General features: G+C 39.1%; 1 protein-coding gene across 1 annotated transcript; it reads left to right on the top strand.

The window, feature by feature from the left end:
• The first annotated feature begins 554 nt into the window (after positions 1 to 554).
• On the top strand, positions 555 to 14287 carry ttf2 (transcription termination factor, RNA polymerase II). Its single transcript, XM_036561868.1, has 23 exons — positions 555 to 665; positions 972 to 1083; positions 1255 to 1341; positions 1454 to 1523; positions 2350 to 3414; positions 4285 to 4405; positions 4505 to 4681; positions 4820 to 4977; positions 5152 to 5233; positions 5523 to 5633; positions 5816 to 5966; positions 6121 to 6226; positions 6953 to 7137; positions 7310 to 7463; positions 7544 to 7635; positions 7722 to 7801; positions 9034 to 9170; positions 9261 to 9431; positions 9892 to 9944; positions 10324 to 10477; positions 11310 to 11392; positions 11689 to 11763; positions 13414 to 14287. The coding sequence occupies exons 1-23, from the start codon at positions 638 to 640 to the stop codon at positions 13556 to 13558; spliced, it is 3597 nt and encodes a 1198-aa protein (XP_036417761.1). The 5' UTR covers positions 555 to 637; the 3' UTR covers positions 13559 to 14287.
• The last annotated feature ends 3880 nt before the right edge of the window (positions 14288 to 18167 follow it).

Here is an 18167-nt window from a genome sequence, read left to right as displayed (position 1 = left end):
ATTTCCTGATGGGTTGATATCACAGTGTAAAGGACAGGTGTTCTTAGACTTGTTATAAATACACCTGATGGTTTTCTAATGGGTTCTAGGGATGTCCTACAGGAAATTAGTGGTTTCTAAAAGTAACCATTAAGCCAATACCCATTAGAAAGCAAAACCATCAGGTCTCAATATTAATAGTTCTTTTTTCATCTTAATGGTCTTTTTTCAGCAAAGTAAAAGGAGGAGTGGCATGTCATGAGACCGTCAACTTGTTTGAGATTTAACAATAGCATAAACAAGCAATTCACATTATCTTGAAAGGGCCATAAATGATCATGTTTTAATAAAGGTGCTACCTGTCCTTATGAGGAACTTTTTACTATACGAAAATATATGACGGTAACCAGTAGCTCACGTATGAGGTAAGTCTGCCACCTGCTGGCTGTGATGCAAACGCGCAGGTTCTGTCTGAGCCCAAGGCTGTGTCTCAACATGTGCGGTTTGAAATGCCGCCGGGGTCACCCCATTGGCTAAGCTGAGAGAAGACGTCATCAAGACGGTGACGGGGAATGTGTTCTGTTTCATACACCAAAGCAGACTGTCTGACTAGCCGGCTAGCAAAGCGAAAGGGCAGATACCGGTTTAACTTAGCAAAATGGAAAGAGTCCTTTGTGAAACACACGGTAGGTGACAGTTCAAAAACAATATTGACAAAGAGACAACTTCAGCCTCGTCACTAACGGTGTAGTCTTTAAAACTACAACGAATAAACATTAGTCTGCCACACTAGCTAACTTAGCTGAGTGAGCTGGAGAGAGTAACGTTAGAGGCGCTCTGCATAGCAGCACGTCAGACCTCAACCATCTGAAATGATATGAGTAGCTTTCACAGCTAAGGCAGAGCTGTATGTTCGGGTTGTAAGTCTGCGCAGGTGTTGTATAACTTTTCATTTTTTGACATAGCTAGCTAATATGGCTCTCTTCAATCAGGCAGTACTTGCTTTTTGAAGACTGGGGTGAAGAAAGGACCGAATCAGGGCAAGAGCTTCTACGTTTGCACTGCACAGGATGCGACACCATGCAACTTTGCACAGCCTGCTGAGTGAGTGGAGCTTGTTTTAGGTTTTAAATCGCAACCTGTCGTACAATACACACTATTCGTGCAGTTTCATATATTTTTTTCATTCAGCTGTGCTAGTTTACCTCGTTGGTTTTCTATCTTGCTTTGGGTATTGTGGAGAGACTGCTAATCCGAGGTTTCTGCTAATCTCAGAGTTCCACCTTCTCACTGTCTTCGCCATGAAGATGCATTGGTTGAACTTCAGGCCTTAGTTCACAATGAAGCACAAGGCAGTTACAGGTGAGCTGTGTGTTTAAAGATGTGTTTTTAAAGGCATGCAGTTCTTTTATGCCATAAAAGTCTGGCTGAAGTGCTTATAATCATTTGATCAAATTATTATTTCTCAAATCAGGTTGCTGTATCGCTGTGTAACAGGAAAGAAAGAGGGACACAAGTGGTGTGGGAGTATTCCATGGTCAGAGGTAACCATTATAATTAAAACTAAATCAAATGAAAAGCAGTATTCTATCTTATTGGTATCTAAGTGCATTACACATGTGAGTGACATATTAAAAGAAAAAGTAATGCAAAATGTCTTCGTAAAGTGTTGGGCTACCTCAAGCTGCCAGAACAGCTTCACATAGTCTCTACAAGTCTCTGGAACTGCACTGGACCGATGCAACACCATTCTTTCAAGAGATATTGCCTCATTTGGTGCTTGTTTATAGTGGTGGAGAAGGCTGTCTAACACGTTGGTCCAAAGTTTTGTATAGGTATTCAGTTGGGTTAAAATTAGAAGAATGTGAAAGCCATATTGTACAATTTACATAATTTTCATACTCAATAAGATTTGTATTCATCATTGAAATGAGAGGTTCTTGTGTTGGAACACTCTTATACTATCTCTCTGTTTGTTGTTGTGGATGGACTGTTCTAGCTTGCACAGTCTGGTTACATCCCACATTGACATTCTTAATCACCTGAAGACATGACGCTCATCTGTCTTTTTTTTTTTCTTCTTTTCTTATTGCACTAATGCCCAAGCATCATGGTCATTGAATGTGCACTTTTGACAACAATTTCCAAGCCATTTATCTACTGTCTTTCCCATAGCTCTAAATGCAGCTGTCAAAAATCATCTGTACCTGTTTCTTCACTCATTTATTCAGGCTTCAATTTGTCACTTGTCTGTTGTATTGTTTTTGAGAGTAACAGTACAAGATTAGGAATTGAAGTCTGTGTAGATGTGTGAATGTTTTTGCAAATGTATTGCAGTTAATTTATTTAATTTTAAAATGCTTTTTGCAGAAGGACAGTGAGAGGAGTCCTTTGTCAGACAAAAGGAATCAGCCTTCCATCCTACCTCCTGTCAGAAACCCTTTCAAAGCCCCTAACAAAGTAGACCAAACCTCAGAGTGGAGAAAACTTCAAGAGGCAGACGTGGGGAGTGCAAAGGTGACGAAGTCAGGTAAATATATAGATAGTGAGAGCCACAAGAAGACCAAAGAAGATAAAAAGCACAACAAGGAAGCAGAGGAAGAACAGAATAGCAAATGCAACTCTAAGGGTGCAGCTGCATTGGATGGTGAAATAGCCAGTTCTGCACAGCAAGAGTCCTGGAGAAACAAGAAACTTCCTCCTGGAATGAAGATAAAAAAGCGAGCATCTGATGAAGAGAGGAAGCGCAGTAGCGGTGGCGAAGTAACTGCTAGCACAGCAGAGAGTTCAGAGGGCACTGAGGGCTCTAGCAGTAAGTGTGAGAAAATAAAGGAGCAACAAACTGAGAAACAGACTAAATCTTCTACCCCCAGAGCCCATGATGAAGAAAAAAGAGAGGAGGGAGCAGTCACAGAGACTCTTCCCTCCAGAGTCTCACAACAAAAGCCCTCTCAAAAAGCTGAGAGGTATAGTGAGAAAACTGCTGCCAGTGACAGCGTGAAAGAAAATATCACCTTTAGCAAGAGTGTTACACCAAGTGTAGACTCTCGGCCACAGGTTGTTACTAAAAAGACCCACAGTCCACAAAGTGGCAAGCCAAGCAGCCCAACCTCTACATTAGAAGGTGTTTCAGCTTCTGCAAAGCCAGTTAAAAATAGTTCCCAAGACACAGTGTCAGGTGAGAGCCAGGACAAGATTCAGAAAAGCAAGAGCACAGTAAACTCTCCATTTGGAGAGTGGAGTGATGAAGATGATGATGTTCAGCTGGTGTCAGTGCAGCCAGGCCCTGAGCAGACATCCAAGGCTCCAGTTGCACCTGTGCAGAAAACCCTCACCTCCTACCCAGGCTTCCAGCCCGCATCAAAAGTCAAGAGTCAAGATGAAGATCCTAAAGCTCTGCACAGCCAGCTTACTGCCCAGCTTAAACAGAAGAAGGTACTGATTCAGTGTTTGTTATAGAATCTTTATCAGTATTTTTCTGTCATTCTTCTACTGCAGTTTTTGCTTTTCCTGCTCTTCTATGCCCTCTGGTCTTAAAAAACATGGGCTGACCACGTTTTGGTTTTCAAAGAAGTGGACACTGGGGACAGGAAGGTGGCACAGATTAGAGTGTAGAAAGCACATGTCTGCATGAAAGCAAAGGCAAATCCTGAACATTTCAGGCAATTTAGAAATCCTGGCCAGGCATATTTTTTTAGGTTCCCAAAAGAGGATGTGTCGTAGAAAAAAAAAGGGTTTATGGTCAGACTGGAAAAAGCCAAGTGTAAATTAATATCTAACCACTGTAGGAATCGTCAGACCACTTCAGGAGTGGTTCGAGATGCAGCTGAGCCAAGTTGAAATGTAGCTGTTTTTCAAGCCATTTTCATAATCTTTGTTCTGCTTGTCAGTAGTGTGCATGGAGCTGGTACTGGATTCTCTCTCTTGTTCTTATGAAATGCATAATTACATAAAGAAAAATGTGTTTGGTGCCTGCCATTGTCTCAGGAAATGCTGGAAGAGAATTTGTTGGGTTTGTATATAATAGAGAAGAGCAGCACTGATACAGATCAGATTTCTGTCACTCTGGTGGAGGTGCATTTCTGTGGCCAGGTGTAAATGTAATGCAGATAAATCGTGTCTGCATGTTTCCCCGAATATGAGATGCATGAAATGGCATGTGGCTCCTGTTGACTTTATCTGATTATGCAGGTGTGGTCTTAGTGTGATCAGTATAATAATCAGAATGACAATTCTTTGTATTACTAATCAGCTTCACACAATATTTTTCTCCCTTCTTACTCTGTGTATGTGCCCTTGGCCCAGGCCACTCTCTCAGCAGTGAATGTGTCTGCTCTTCCTGATAAAGGAGAGAGGCTGAAGAGCCAAGTGAAGGAGTTGGAAGATGCTTTGGAGGCTTTGAGTCTGACCAATGTTGCTCTCACTGGTGAGATACTGACTTTGAGCCTGAAAAGTATCTCATTGATGTGTTACTCCTTCAGGTATGTGACTAAAGACTAAATGTTATTGGATAATCTCTTTGTAGATTCTCAGGATGCAGACAGTAGCACGCAGCAGAAACCTCTGCCCAGCCAGTCCAACCCTTTTAGCCGACCAGGAGGCACTGTCTTTTTAGCAGAAGCACCAGTCCTATTCCAGCAGAAATCCTCTGCTAGCGCCTTAGAATTGCATCTCAGTCAGGGTTACACACAGATGTATGGAGGTAATCCTTTTCACCCTCTTTTTGGACTAAACATCTTTTTTTTTTCTCATGATATAAATAGGCGGATATCTGTTGTCATTGTTCCTGATGTTTCATTTGTTTATTGTCATGAGCTCTCTTGAAACATTTCCTCCCCAGTAAATCCTCAAAACCAGGCTTTCTATGGAGGCAGGATGACTGAGAACAGACTGCTTGCTGTGCGCAATGCCACAACTGAGGCAATTGACCACCTACATCACTCCTTGGAGTCCTGCCCTTCTGCCGACACAGAAGCACAGGATCCCAAAGGAATCAAGGCAAGAGACTCTGCATAATTACTGAGAAAATCATTGTACTTGTATACTAATGCACTTTGAACTGTGGATGAAAAGATAAGTAGATAGAAATGTGACATTTCAGTTCTTGTGTTTTGTCATTTGGAATAATTGCACTCTTGGAACTGGGTACTGAGATGATCTTCACCCCTTCAGGTCCCATTATTGCCTCACCAGAGAAGAGCCCTGGCCTGGATCCTGTGGAGGGAGACCCAGAAACCCTGTGGTGGTATTCTGGGTAACACTTAATTTCTCTCCTTAAAAATTGTGTTAGGAATATTTGATATTGGTTTAGCATGATGCATATGAGGATATGACAGCAGCTGAATTTATGAGTGATGAATGAAATGAAAAGGTCAAAGTAAGGCTTAGTTTTGTCTTTTATTTGATTCGTTTATTTATTTTTTAGCGCCATTGAATGGTGCTCACGTCAAAGACACAATCACTCTACGAGACCTTGTTGTAGTTGTTGTATTTATTTCTTTTTATTTTTTAGCCTTAGTCGGTTTGTTTTTCTGCTATTTCAGCCGATGACATGGGTCTGGGAAAGACCCTGACCATGATTGCTCTCATTCTGGCCCAGAAGAAGAAGAAGGATGCCAAGGACACTGAGCTGGAGGGATGGATCTCCAAGACTGGTAAATACTCTTGCGCAGTGTTGTTAATTTACTGCGATGCTGAAATGGCTCTTTCTGTCTTCTATTTTTCTCTCTTATCTATCTCTGATGATAAGCATATTCATAGACTAGTGTATCCTGGTATTCTGTGGATGTATTCAATATGATTTTCATGATTTTATTTATTTATTTTTTTAAAAAAGACTCATCTTTGGTGGCATCTCAGGGAACTCTGATTATCTGTCCTGCCTCTCTGGTGCATCACTGGAAGAAAGAGATAGAAAGACATGTAAAGAACAGTCGACTCAGTGTGTATCTCTACCATGGGCCCAACCGACAGAGGAGTGCGAGCGTGTAAGACACATAGTGATACTGTGCAGTATCGCTGACACTCTTTAGTAGTAGTGTACATCAGCATGGACTGTAAATCTGTTTAGAAATTCCTGTAAAATTTCCTAATTTTTCTGTTAGATCTGTGTTTCACTTGCATTTCTCCTCTCTCCATTAGACTGGCTGAGCATGATGTGGTAGTCACCACATACAGTTTGGTCTCTAAAGAGATCCCTGTTCAGAAAGAAGATGCAGAACGTCCCAGTGAAGATGCTGAGCCTACGGTATGAAGTACTAAATTGGTAGAAGTTATGTGAATAATTAACATGCGTTCTTATTAACTAAAGTAGTGTAATCTCAAAATGTCATTGGTGCACAGGCATGAAAAGAGAGTGGTCTGTTAAAGCTGATGATTCTTATGTTTTGTCTCAAACTGCCAATGTGAGAAAGTCAAAAGATGAAACAATAATGTCTCTTTCTGTATGTTTGTCTGCACTTTCCCACAGCATCCCTCCATTGTCCAGTAAGGTGGCATTGAGCTGTTTTTATAGCAGTAGATAGTGCGCTAACATACAAAGATCCAGCTGGTCTTCTTTTTCTAAAACAGTACATAGAACAATAGATCATTTGACAATAGATGATTGAACCCACTGTAAATGTTACTGTCTCTACAAATATAGGGTCTCCATGTACAGGTTAATCTCAGCCTCAGCCTCCATTTTTATCTTTTTATGAAATGGTTTTGCACACCATAATAACAGCAATGGCCGTTTGATGCAAGATGTAGTTGATGAATTGAAAACAAGTTTGTGAAATTTGTGGCATTCTCATTCACTTGGTTTCAGGAGATCTGTTTTTGTTGTAAAACAATTTTGACAATCATCTGCTTCTACACAGCACACTAAGATAAAGGTCTGTGGTTGGTCATTTTGCATGTCAGTGAAATGGCTTCTGAGTTGAGTGACCAAACCTACCTGATTCAATCGTAATAGCCAGATGTCTCTGCTTAGGCATCGGACATGGGCCCTCTCTTGCGTGTTGCCTGGGCTCGTGTGGTTCTGGATGAGGCTCACAACATCAAGAACCCTAAAGTCCAGACCTCCATGGCGGTGTGCAAGCTGCGGGCCAGAGCACGCTGGGCTGTTACTGGAACACCCATCCAGAACAACCTGTTGGACATGTACTCACTGCTGAAGTATGAGCATTCTTCTAATGTTCCAGCCTTAGAACCCTTAGAACAGCTTTAACGGTTTTCAAAGATTATGTTTATTTTCTCTCACTTTTATTACAAATGCAGCTTTTGCGATGACCTGAGCTGAAAAATGTCAGTGATAGAACTTCAACAAGCCCATGTGTGTGTGTTGTAGGTTTTTGAGGTGCTCTCCCTTTGATGAATATAAACTGTGGAAGGCTCAGGTAGACAACGGCTCAAAAAGAGGAGGAGAGAGGCTCAACATCCTCACCAGGTCTCTGCTGCTCCGCAGGACCAAGAACCAGCTGGACTCTACAGGCAAACCTCTGGTACGTGCATGTGGACCATATGTGCACCTGTTCTCTAAACTTACACAGAAGACATTAACTCCTTTTGTATTTTGTGCTAGGTGTCTCTGCCTGACCGAAGCTGTGAAGTTCACAGAGTGAAACTGTCTGAAGAAGAGCAGTCAGTTTATGATGTAGTATTTGCACAATCCAGGTACAGATTAGTACAAAGTTATGAAGGGCCTATCATAAGACCCGTAGACTGTATTGCGTTTAGCATCATGCTGTTCTCTTTACCAGGTCCACCCTTCAGTCCTACCTAAATAGGCATGAAGGAGGAGACACTAAACAAGGATACAGTGGCAACCCATTTGAGAAAGGTTAGAATTTTAAGTACAGTCCTGAAAAAGGCTGTGTTATAATGTGAATATGCTCTTAAGTGCATGTAATGTCATTAGCTAGTAAGTTAGGTATAAATAATTATTACAGAACGTCCGACTTAAGAGATACAACTCAAGTTCAAACAAAACATACATAAGCTTCTCGGCTCTGTAAATACGTTTAACCAACCATTGTTGGGTAGATGACGTTGCTTTATGTAATTGGGTAAATACTGCCACCTACTGTTTGTCCTGTGCCTGCATGCTTCTTTCAATTGTGGTATCAAAAGCATGTCAGGGACTCAGTAAGAGACACTGGTTTTTGTAGGCCAGCTTGTTAAGCAAAAAAATAAAAAAAAAAATTAAAAATTTGAAACTGTTTACAGTCAGCATTGGAAATAAGTGAAATAGAATGAACGCAGTTTAAAGGAGAAACGCTACTGCAAAGTAAAATTTTTTTGCTTGTTGCTTTTTGCTTTTATTTTATTTTATTAAACCACTAGGGTAGGTGGCTCTTGCATCCCTAATCCTGGTATTATACAAAAAAGGCCTTCATATTCGGGTTATGAGTGGAGCTAAATTGTCATTTAAATCCTGCAAGTGTTTAATGCATTTAGGGTTAACAACTTAAGATCACATTACAGAAATAAAAAGGTCATCGAAATACAGTTAATTATTAATCAGTTGTAAAGTCAAAGTCAGTTTAGACCATAGTAGGGCCACTTGTTGCAACAAAAGACTCAGCAGTATTTCTAATGTAAAACCCATCATAAATGTACATTAATCTTGAAAAAATTTGATGGATTCCTCAGATGGCACTGCATTAAAAACTGTCATGCTTCTGTGATGGAAATCACCACATGGGCTCAAGAATACTTTGACGAACTGGAGTCGGTAAACACAGTTTATTGCATCCACAAATGCAGGTTAAGACTGTACCATGCACAGCGGAAGCCAAATGTCAAAATCGTCCATTAACAGCACCAACTTCTCTGCTAAATTGGCTTGCCTGCGGTCCAGACCTGTCTCCCACTAAAAATGTGTGGCGCACTATGAAGTGTGAATACAACAGTGAATGCACCATGCAGCAACTGGAGACTTGTAGTAGAGAAGAATGGCAAAATTACTACTTTAAAAACTGGACCAGTTGGTGTCCCCAAATGAGTATCAAGTGTTCGTAAAAGAACTGTGATTATTGGTGCTGCATCTTTAAAAATGTTTGTGTGTTTTAGTTGCACGTGAGTTTGGAATGTCCCAGCAGGAGAAGGTATCTTCCTCTCAACACACCCAGGGTTCCAGCACCATTCACATCCTGTCTCTGCTGCTGCGCCTCAGACAGTGCTGTTGTCACCTGTCCCTGCTTAAAAAGGTAACGTTCTCACATATATTCTTAAACTGTCTTCTCTCAATCAATTTCAGCCTGTGGATTTTGTGTTATATTTGTGTGTGTCTTTTTCAGACTCTGGATCAGTCAGAGCTGCAGGGTGATGGGATAGCTTTGTCTCTGGAGGAACAGCTGTGTGCCCTCTCTCTGTCAGAGCCCTCTGACTCTGACCCCAAGTCCACTGTCTCCCTCAATGGCAGTCGCTTCAGTTCTGAGCTCTTTGAGCAGAGCCGTGAGAGCACCAAGGTGACTCTCCACCCACTTTCTTTATTACAAAATGTTAGATAATGTATTACATCTAGATTATTATACAAAATTGTAAATGTTTGAAAAAATCCTCTTTATAATTTCTGATGTTGTAAACTCAAAAAGTACAAAGAAAATTGTTTAAATGTAAAGACTTTGTATGTATTTGTATTTGTAGTTAGCTGTTTAAGTTTTTCTTTCTAGCTAACATGAACCAGCTCTGTTGGGTCTGGCTGTGTCATTTGTTACCAACTTGATGATAAATGTAATGTCACAAATTATGTAAGCTTAATGTAAGCTTCACTGCTTTAAAATAAGTATTTCCACACCAACTCATCCCGAGGCCTAGCAGGTCATTTGAAGTGAAAATTTAAGCAATCATTCATGCAGTTCATGCAACAATGCAAATTTTAAAGATTACAGGACATAATCTATAGTCCCAGTCCATCTTTTTGTTCAGATTTCAGCCATCCTTACAGAGTTGCGGGAGATCCGCAAGAAAAATCAGAAAAGGTACGTTTTGTCTCTGTGGTTTTTGATACATTTATTGAATACACTGCAGGAAAAAAGCATCTTGACAAGTGAAATTCTCAAATCTAGTCTTTACATCATTTTTTTATCTGCCAATATAGTGAGAATTTCACCTGATAAAATCACTTAAAACAAGTAAAAAAATGTTTAGAAAGAAGTTAATTAATCTTGTAGTAAGCTTACAGAAAAATACTAGAAATATTTACTAGATTAAAGATCATTTCACATGCCATGGTAACATTTTTATGCAGACTTGAATTCAGATGTGGCTGCACATTTAACATGTTGAGCATGTTGCCTTCCCAAAATTTTGGTTGTGTAAATGGAGGTGTTTGAGACTGACTGGAGTGTCTGTTGGCAGTGTAATTGTGTCCCAGTGGACCAGTATGCTGCACATTGTAGCTGTTCACTTAAAGAAGATGGATCTGCACTTTGGAGTTATAGACGGTACAGTCAACCCCAAACGGCGCATAGACCTAGTGGAAGAATTCAACACCAACCCTAAAGGACCACAGGTTTGTGTCCTCACACCTGCAGAATGAAGCTGCAGCGTTCTACTCTACATGGCCCAAAGTATTTGAACACCCTTTCTAATCAGTGGTTTGGTTTTTTCAAGTATACAGCCTTGCAATAGCCATAGCTCATAGGAAAAAAATGGCAGATGGTGGGGGAATGCTGCCTGCCTGAATGCATAGTGCCAACTGTTAAGTTTAGTGGAGGAGGAATAACGGTCTTTATGATTTGGCCTGAGCCTCGTAGTTCAGTGAAAGGAAGTCTGTACAATTATTATTAATTATTAATAATAATTGTGTGTGTGTGTGTGTGTCTGCTTCCAACTAGTGATGCACAGATCCAAAACACTTGACCAGTGTCTGACTGATCCACTCTCTATATTGCTTTGTTGACAGTCACTCTCAAATCAAAGCGTGTCATTCCAAACCACAATACATGTCTCTCCACAAATCACATGCAAGTTTCACTTTGTGTTTTTATTAATGGAACCGAATAATCTACATACAGCTAATAATTATAAGTGATCCCATTACAGATAAACTTGTTTGTTTAAGGAGATAAGCAAAGCATGACACTGCAAGAGAATAAAAGCCCTGTGCAGGAGGACTCTTCTAACTATCTTTAAATTTCATAATAATTCCTGTAGTTATGGAAGTAGATGTTCAGTTGGGTGTCCACATACCTTTGGCCATGTTGTGAACCTTATTCATGTGGGCCAAGGTTAACTGCATTTGTGAGAGTAATCACTGAATACCATGAATACCATTTAACCTGGATGTAATGTAGGAGGATAATTTTGTGTGCTGTGTCTCATTGAATTGATGTGTGTTGCAGGTAATGCTGGTGTCTTTATGTGCTGGAGGAGTGGGTCTTAATCTGACTGGTGGGAACCATCTGTTCCTCATAGACATGCACTGGTAAGTCACTATGCTCTTCAATTAGTATCAATAAAAAGCTGTCAACATAAGCCAGTCGTTTCTGTCTGATTTGTTTTTATTCCGTACTCATTCAACCAATATCCTGACATTATACTTTTTAAATTTTATATGCAAAGTAGGCCATCAATACTTCAGATACAATTAGGAGAAAAAGCAACATCTCATTCTGTTCAGTCACTGCAAATTAAACAGTAATTGCTTTTAACAGTGAACTACTTTGAAGTGTGTGCATTAAAATGGTTTTGAATATGCCTAAGCTGAAGCTGGATTTACAGGAACCCAGCGCTGGAGGACCAGGCCTGTGACAGAATCTACAGAGTCGGTCAGCGCCTGGACGTTACCATTCACAAGTAAGCAGTAGATTTATAGACCTGTGACACTGGAGTGAATAAGCAGTGATGTTTTGTTTTACTTTCATTCACTGCTTAAATGAGAGGCTTTACATAATGATACATGTGGCAGGGCTATATCACAATCAAATTGATTTAGCTTTGTACAGTACAGGTACTGTTACATTCAATACTTTATTTAATGTTGGAGCACTTTCACAGCTCTCAGTAAAGGTTGAAGTGTTCTGTGGCAGGGGTTCTCAAATTCAGTCCTAACTGCAAATTGTCCAGGGCCACAAAGCTTCTTAAAGTAGGAGTACCGGTTTAGGATCAGATTCATGTCTTATTTACGTGATCCTGTATCAGCACTCCTTGTCTGAAATGCTTTGTGAAACCCTGACGAGCCCCAATTGATAATTTTATTTTATTGTTCTTATTGTATATGTATAATCTTCAAATGTAGTGTTTTTTGTAAGCACACTATTGTGATATCATAATTCATGGTAAAAGCTTAGGTATTAAAATGTTATATATTGGCATACAGATATGGACTCTCCATCTAAAAACCCTAGCAGTAGAATGGTTCATATGAAGAGGTAGCCACAGGAGATCAGAGAATGGTGTGAGTCTTATTGCCCAACATCAGTGCCCAACTTCACTAATGCTCGCGTAGCCAAATCTAAATTAATCCCTGCAGCATTGTTCCAAAACCTATATCTGTGCTATCTATACTCCATATTGATGATGTTAATGCTTGATGCCTTATAGCACAATTGGTACAATGTAGTGGGTAACACCACTGAAAACCATGCTATTCAAGAACTTTACTAGGGCAGGATCCAGGAGTCTGGATAAGCATCTGCCAGTTGTCGTAAATATGCATGTCCATATTAACGTCCATGGTTTTGGAATGAGATGCTAAATAAGCATATATGGGTGTGATGTTTGGTGTCCACATACTTGTAACCATTTAGTGTATACGTGTGGTAGTCTAAAGCCCTGTAATATACGCCATTTCTGTTTACATGAACGTTTTGCTGAACACAGCCCAGATTGGGTGTCGCCACACATCTCCACTTCTTGTATATGTCATTGTAATTTAGAAGCCTTGTGCAGAGTGTAATTGCAACTTCCTGTCATTTCATAAAAATCTGAAGCTGGCATTGTAATGTGATATATATATATATATATATATATATATATATATATATATATATAGAGAGAGAGAGAGAGAGAGAGAGAGAGAGAGAGAGAGAGAGAGAGAGAGAGAGAGAGAGAGAGAGAGAGAGAGAGAGAGAGCCCTGCTATATAGTGCGATGAACCCTTGCTATAAACCCTACTATAGTAGCTGAGTCAGTTTTTTAAAAATGGTTTGTTGTATTTTCTTCCAGTGCCTTTTGAATCAAAATTAATCAGTTAAGATAAAAATAAACGTCACTGTCCAAAGAAAAAACTTCACGGAAGAAAGAAAAAACGTTCTTAACTTTTAATATAAGTTAATGTTAAAGGGTTTTATTTCAAGTGATTCTTGAGCGTTTGTCTTGGTCTAGTCATACATTTTTCACACAATATAAAGGGCAGCTGTCGGGTTCAAATTATGAAAAAAATAATAATAATAAATTGACAAGTTGCTCTCTTTATTTTACTTATTCTGTGCTTCTTACTCTGCAGGTTTGTGTGTGAGGGAACAGTGGAGGATAAGATCTCCTCTCTGCAGGAGAAAAAAAAGGAGCTTGCTCAGAAAGTCCTGTCTGGAACTGGCTCCTCCTTCACCAAGCTCTCCCTGGCAGACCTCAGGGTCATCTTTGGGGTGTAAGATATGTGATCATACTGTGGATCAGAGTGTAACCAGTATTCATCTTGATCAGAATGTTTGAATATGTCACACACATCCATAAAACTTATCAGCTGTGTTACTCATTACAGACGCTTTATGTCAGATACCTACAACACTGCATGTTCTTACAGAATTGTTCTTATATATGTACTGTATCATTGCTGCAAAATACTAAATCAATCCTAGACTGGTGCCACATGGTACTGCTGTAATACCTCAAACATGTCATTAAGGGCTTGAAAAGGAAAAATGCCTTATGCCAGATCACTGTGGATTTTAACTGTGGTTGCCTTTCCAGATTTGAGATTAAGTGCTAGTACACTACTTGATCAGTGCTGTATTTGGTACTTCTGTTGATCCAGAAAGGGTGCAGTGTTTTCAATTGTTAGTTCAGATTTCTCTGATGTTCTCTTATTTCTAAAGTAAGTGGGTTTATTAGTGATAAAGAAGGTTGAGCAGATACCTGTTGAATCTGCAGCCTTTTAGGTTTAAAACAAGTGAGTGAAAGCATCCCAAAGTGAGCACCACTACACTATTCATAAGCAGAGCAGCCAGTAACTCTATCCCATCATATTTACAGTTTTTGTTTGTACTTTGCCTTGTTTATTGTTCTGTACTTTGATATGAATGTTTTTGAGTGTCTTGTCTATGTTTTTATGGCACTTCATGCTTTGATTTTATAAATTAAAATATAATCAATTTCTTTCATGTATAACGTGAGGCATTGAATTTTGAACTGAAACAGTGAACAATTAAAGCAAGACACAAACTGAAAGAACATGACATTTTGAACAGTCATGTCCAATTTGAGCCTGAATGAAATGACATAAAAGGTTTAAAATGTTTTTTTTTCTTTGTGTCTGTGAATTTTATGGCACCTATGGTAGATGAATAACAAGTTCAGAAAGCCTTTTTGACTGAAACTACTACAGATGATCGTGTCTAAGCTAGCATCATACTGTCACTTTTCGTTCACCACTTCAGAATATTTTCATAATATTTTCATAGTATCTAGATACAGATTTGAATTTAGGCATATTCATTCTTCAGAACTACCAGATACGTACGCCACGGGTCAGTTTAGTCTGTTGACTTTTCCCCATTTACATGTAGTTCTCTTTTTATCTTCTTCAGTCTGTCCTTGGCTGGGGCTTTTGCGTTCTCTTTGGCCAGTTCTTTAAGCTCCACATCAATAAAGTTGTCAGTCTCTTCCAGTGTGTACTCCTCATAGAGAGCCTTATTATAAATGTACAGTCCTTTGCTTTTTGAGTAGCACAGGCCTACTGTCCATAAAATGAACAGCAGACACAAGACAGCCAATCCAGTCACCTTAAAAATAGTATGTTTGAAATGAGGAAGAGATAAAATGAACAGTTACTGAGTTAGTGATTGCTTACTGGTGTCATCCTGCTGTAAATTTACTCATTCATGAGTTATTAATTTATTAAATAGAATACTTACACGTGACAAACTTTTATTATGTGTGATGGATGCAAATTCCTCACTGGTGGGTTCCTTCTTACAAGCCGGCTGCTCACTCCTGACTGTTGTGTCCGATGAAGTGGTTTCTAAGCACACCCAGCAGTCTCCATCCAGCAGCACTGTTACAATCCATAATGTGCCCACAGTGATGGCTCTTCCAGTTCGCTTCCAAAATATGCAGGAGAAAGTCAGAGTTTGGAAAGCACAAATCTTTAAATAGATGTTGTCCACCACAACTATAATGAGGAACAAAATTAAAAAGGGTACAGTTATGTAAATCCAACAGAACCACTTGTTTTCATCAGGGTCACATGGACAAACAAACTCCACTTTGAAAATGTATTGGAAGGTAACAAAAAAGAAGATGATGGCGAAAGCACCACCAGCTGACGCTAGTAGTTTTGATAGTGCGTCAGTAGCGAACTCTGGATGGGTCATCGTTGCTGCTCAGACAGTAGCCTGTCTTGTGCTGTGTGTATGAAAACTGGTCACGGCAGCCCAGAGTGTGTAGGAATGACACCAGCACAGCCTTCTTATGAGTAAAAGCTAGAGAGGGAGGAGGAGTCAGAACACTCTGACTGGCTTTGTCTTGGAAAATGTTGAAATCTTTAAAGCATACAACTTCTATAAACTATGAAATTATGATGTTCAAGTACTTTGAATACATCTTTTAACAGTTATTTCTGACCACAAAATCGAATTGGTTGCAAACTGCTCTACACAAATAACAGCACGATTCTTTAACAATAACTGTGTCATTCCACAGAGCACTGGCTGCTGAGTAGCAGCTCACTTTGTACTGCAGCTATCCATTATTAATTTTCTGCTTTAGCACATACAGAAACAGAAAATGGACACATCAGTTAACTTTTATAAGATAATATTTGAACCGCAGCCCATTTGGTCAGTCTTTTGTTGCCTCAAAGCAAGCTTTTCTATCAGCAGCTGTGACAACGAAACAACTAAACAAACTGAAATGATCCAATAAGCAGATTACAATTCAGTAAACAAAATGGTCTGTGTGCTTTACAGATCGGCTAAAACAAAAGAACATTAAGCTTAGTCTGTCAAATATTGAAAAAGCTGAGCTAAACCTGATATTAGGGCAGTTTATTTGTCTATAATTCAAAAGGCTGGGGAAGGAGTTTCTAATAGTCTTGAGTTAGTGCCTGCATCCAAATCACAGCTGCAGTGTAACTCGCAATAATATGCCCTCTCGTCTTATGTTGCTTAAATGTATTAGCATTCAAACCAAATTATACACCCCTTTTTCTGCGTTTGGAAAACAGTCATTTAAGTTTGTGAAGAGGCAAGAAACATTGAAGTGAAACTAAATCCTTACAATTACTTGACAGGGCAGTTAAGCATGTATACCAACAGACTGCACAAGCTTTCACAGAAAGCTCACTGACCTGCCATTTAATTATAGACTTCCATCTGGGGGGAAAATGGGTAGAAAACTAGTCTTCTTATCAACAAATGCCAAAAAATAGAACTTTCCTGGACAACACAACATATTTTAAAGTACCACTAAGGTCACTGTGTAAACCACTTATTTGTTGAGTGATGAACTTATTAATGTTAGAGTTTTAGCTTATTTTAGTTTCCACTCTGCTCAATTTAATCTGTTCAATCTGTTCAAGTATGGAGGGCTCTATTCCCCTTTCACCAAAGCTAAAACACAGCATGCAGGGTAGTAGAGAGAGGTGGGATTTAAAAACCAGGTGTCAGTGGGAAAGTCACAATTTGCATAATTATGCATATTCATAAATCTTTGCATTTTTAAGGAGTGTAAAGGTTTAGGGATGCTTCTGTGCCATTTTTGAAAATTTAAAGCATAACAACAACAATATATAATAAAAATACACTTCAACATCACAATGAGATTTTTAACCTATGTGTTTTTGAAATATTGCTGGTTTTAGTAGTCAATGTAGTGTAGATGCTTATATGAACCCATTTACACCCAAAGAACGAGTGTAATAAGGAAATTGCACATATCGTCTGTTTGACAAAAAATTTGGCATCAGGCCATTTTGTGGCACGATTTTCCCAAACCTTGAAATTTTCCTTACCTCTTATGTTTCATATCTCTAATATTAATCAAAGTCGGTACGTTGGAAAAACAAGGAAAAAAATCCAAAAACAATTTCTAAATAATTTGTGTGTGCATGTATGTATTGTCTATCTGAAAGAAAGACTGAGAAGAAAAATTTAAAGGAAACGCTCAATTGTTCTAATATAGAGTGGTGTCCCATTAAAATGTACTGATTTCTCGTAGACAGCACACACTCTTTTGTTCTCTTCCGTTTTGTGCGTGTGAAGTGGTAATTAAAATGTTGATCTTGATTTGTTGAGATATTGAGATATTTTATTGCTCAAAGAGAAGTTATCAAATTGTGATAAACAGAACAGTCATTTCTCATGAAAATGTGTAAAATGTACAAAATTGACCAAATACTAAAAAAGTACAATAAGAAAATTGGACACTGTAGCCAAACTGTTTGAACAATTTCAATTTCAGATTTGTGATCAGTGAAGCTCTAAGAAATTTCAATGTAAAAATTCCAATAAAGATATAAATGGGTTAAGATCTGTAACTGTACTCTGTTTGCATGTGTTAGAGAGAAATAGTCATTTTATACGCTGCCAAGAACAATATGAAATAATCACATGAAAATTTCGCTTTCTGATGCGCTTGATAATCCACTGTATGGTTATGTAATTGTGTACAAAAACAATCACAAAACTGTTTTATCTCCTCACTGGAGTGACGCCTTTCTGCAGACTCAGTGGCAAAAGAATCAAGAGACTCTGCATAAGAACCATGAAGTCAAACTAGAATTCTCTGTGACCTAAAATACGATCAGATCTTCGTCTTAGTCATGACAATAGATAAAAAACAAACAACACAAATAACTAGAAAAGTGCATTTCCTGAAGAAAATGCAGAGTGATTACACAGCTTAAGCAGTTGCTAAATGGTTGCTAGGGTGCTCCCTGTTGGTTACCATGCTATTTAAGGTGGTTGCCAAGGTGTTGCTAACCATTTGTTTAGTACCTCAGTTAGTTGCTATTTGGTTGCTATGGTAACCCAAGTGGTTGCT

This window comes from Colossoma macropomum, unplaced genomic scaffold, assembly GCF_904425465.1.
Source record: "Colossoma macropomum unplaced genomic scaffold, Colossoma_macropomum, whole genome shotgun sequence".
In the NCBI taxonomy this organism is placed as follows: Eukaryota; Metazoa; Chordata; class Actinopteri; order Characiformes; family Serrasalmidae; genus Colossoma; species Colossoma macropomum.
Note: the sequence above shows the minus strand (reverse complement) of the source record. Positions and strands in the feature narration are given on the sequence as shown.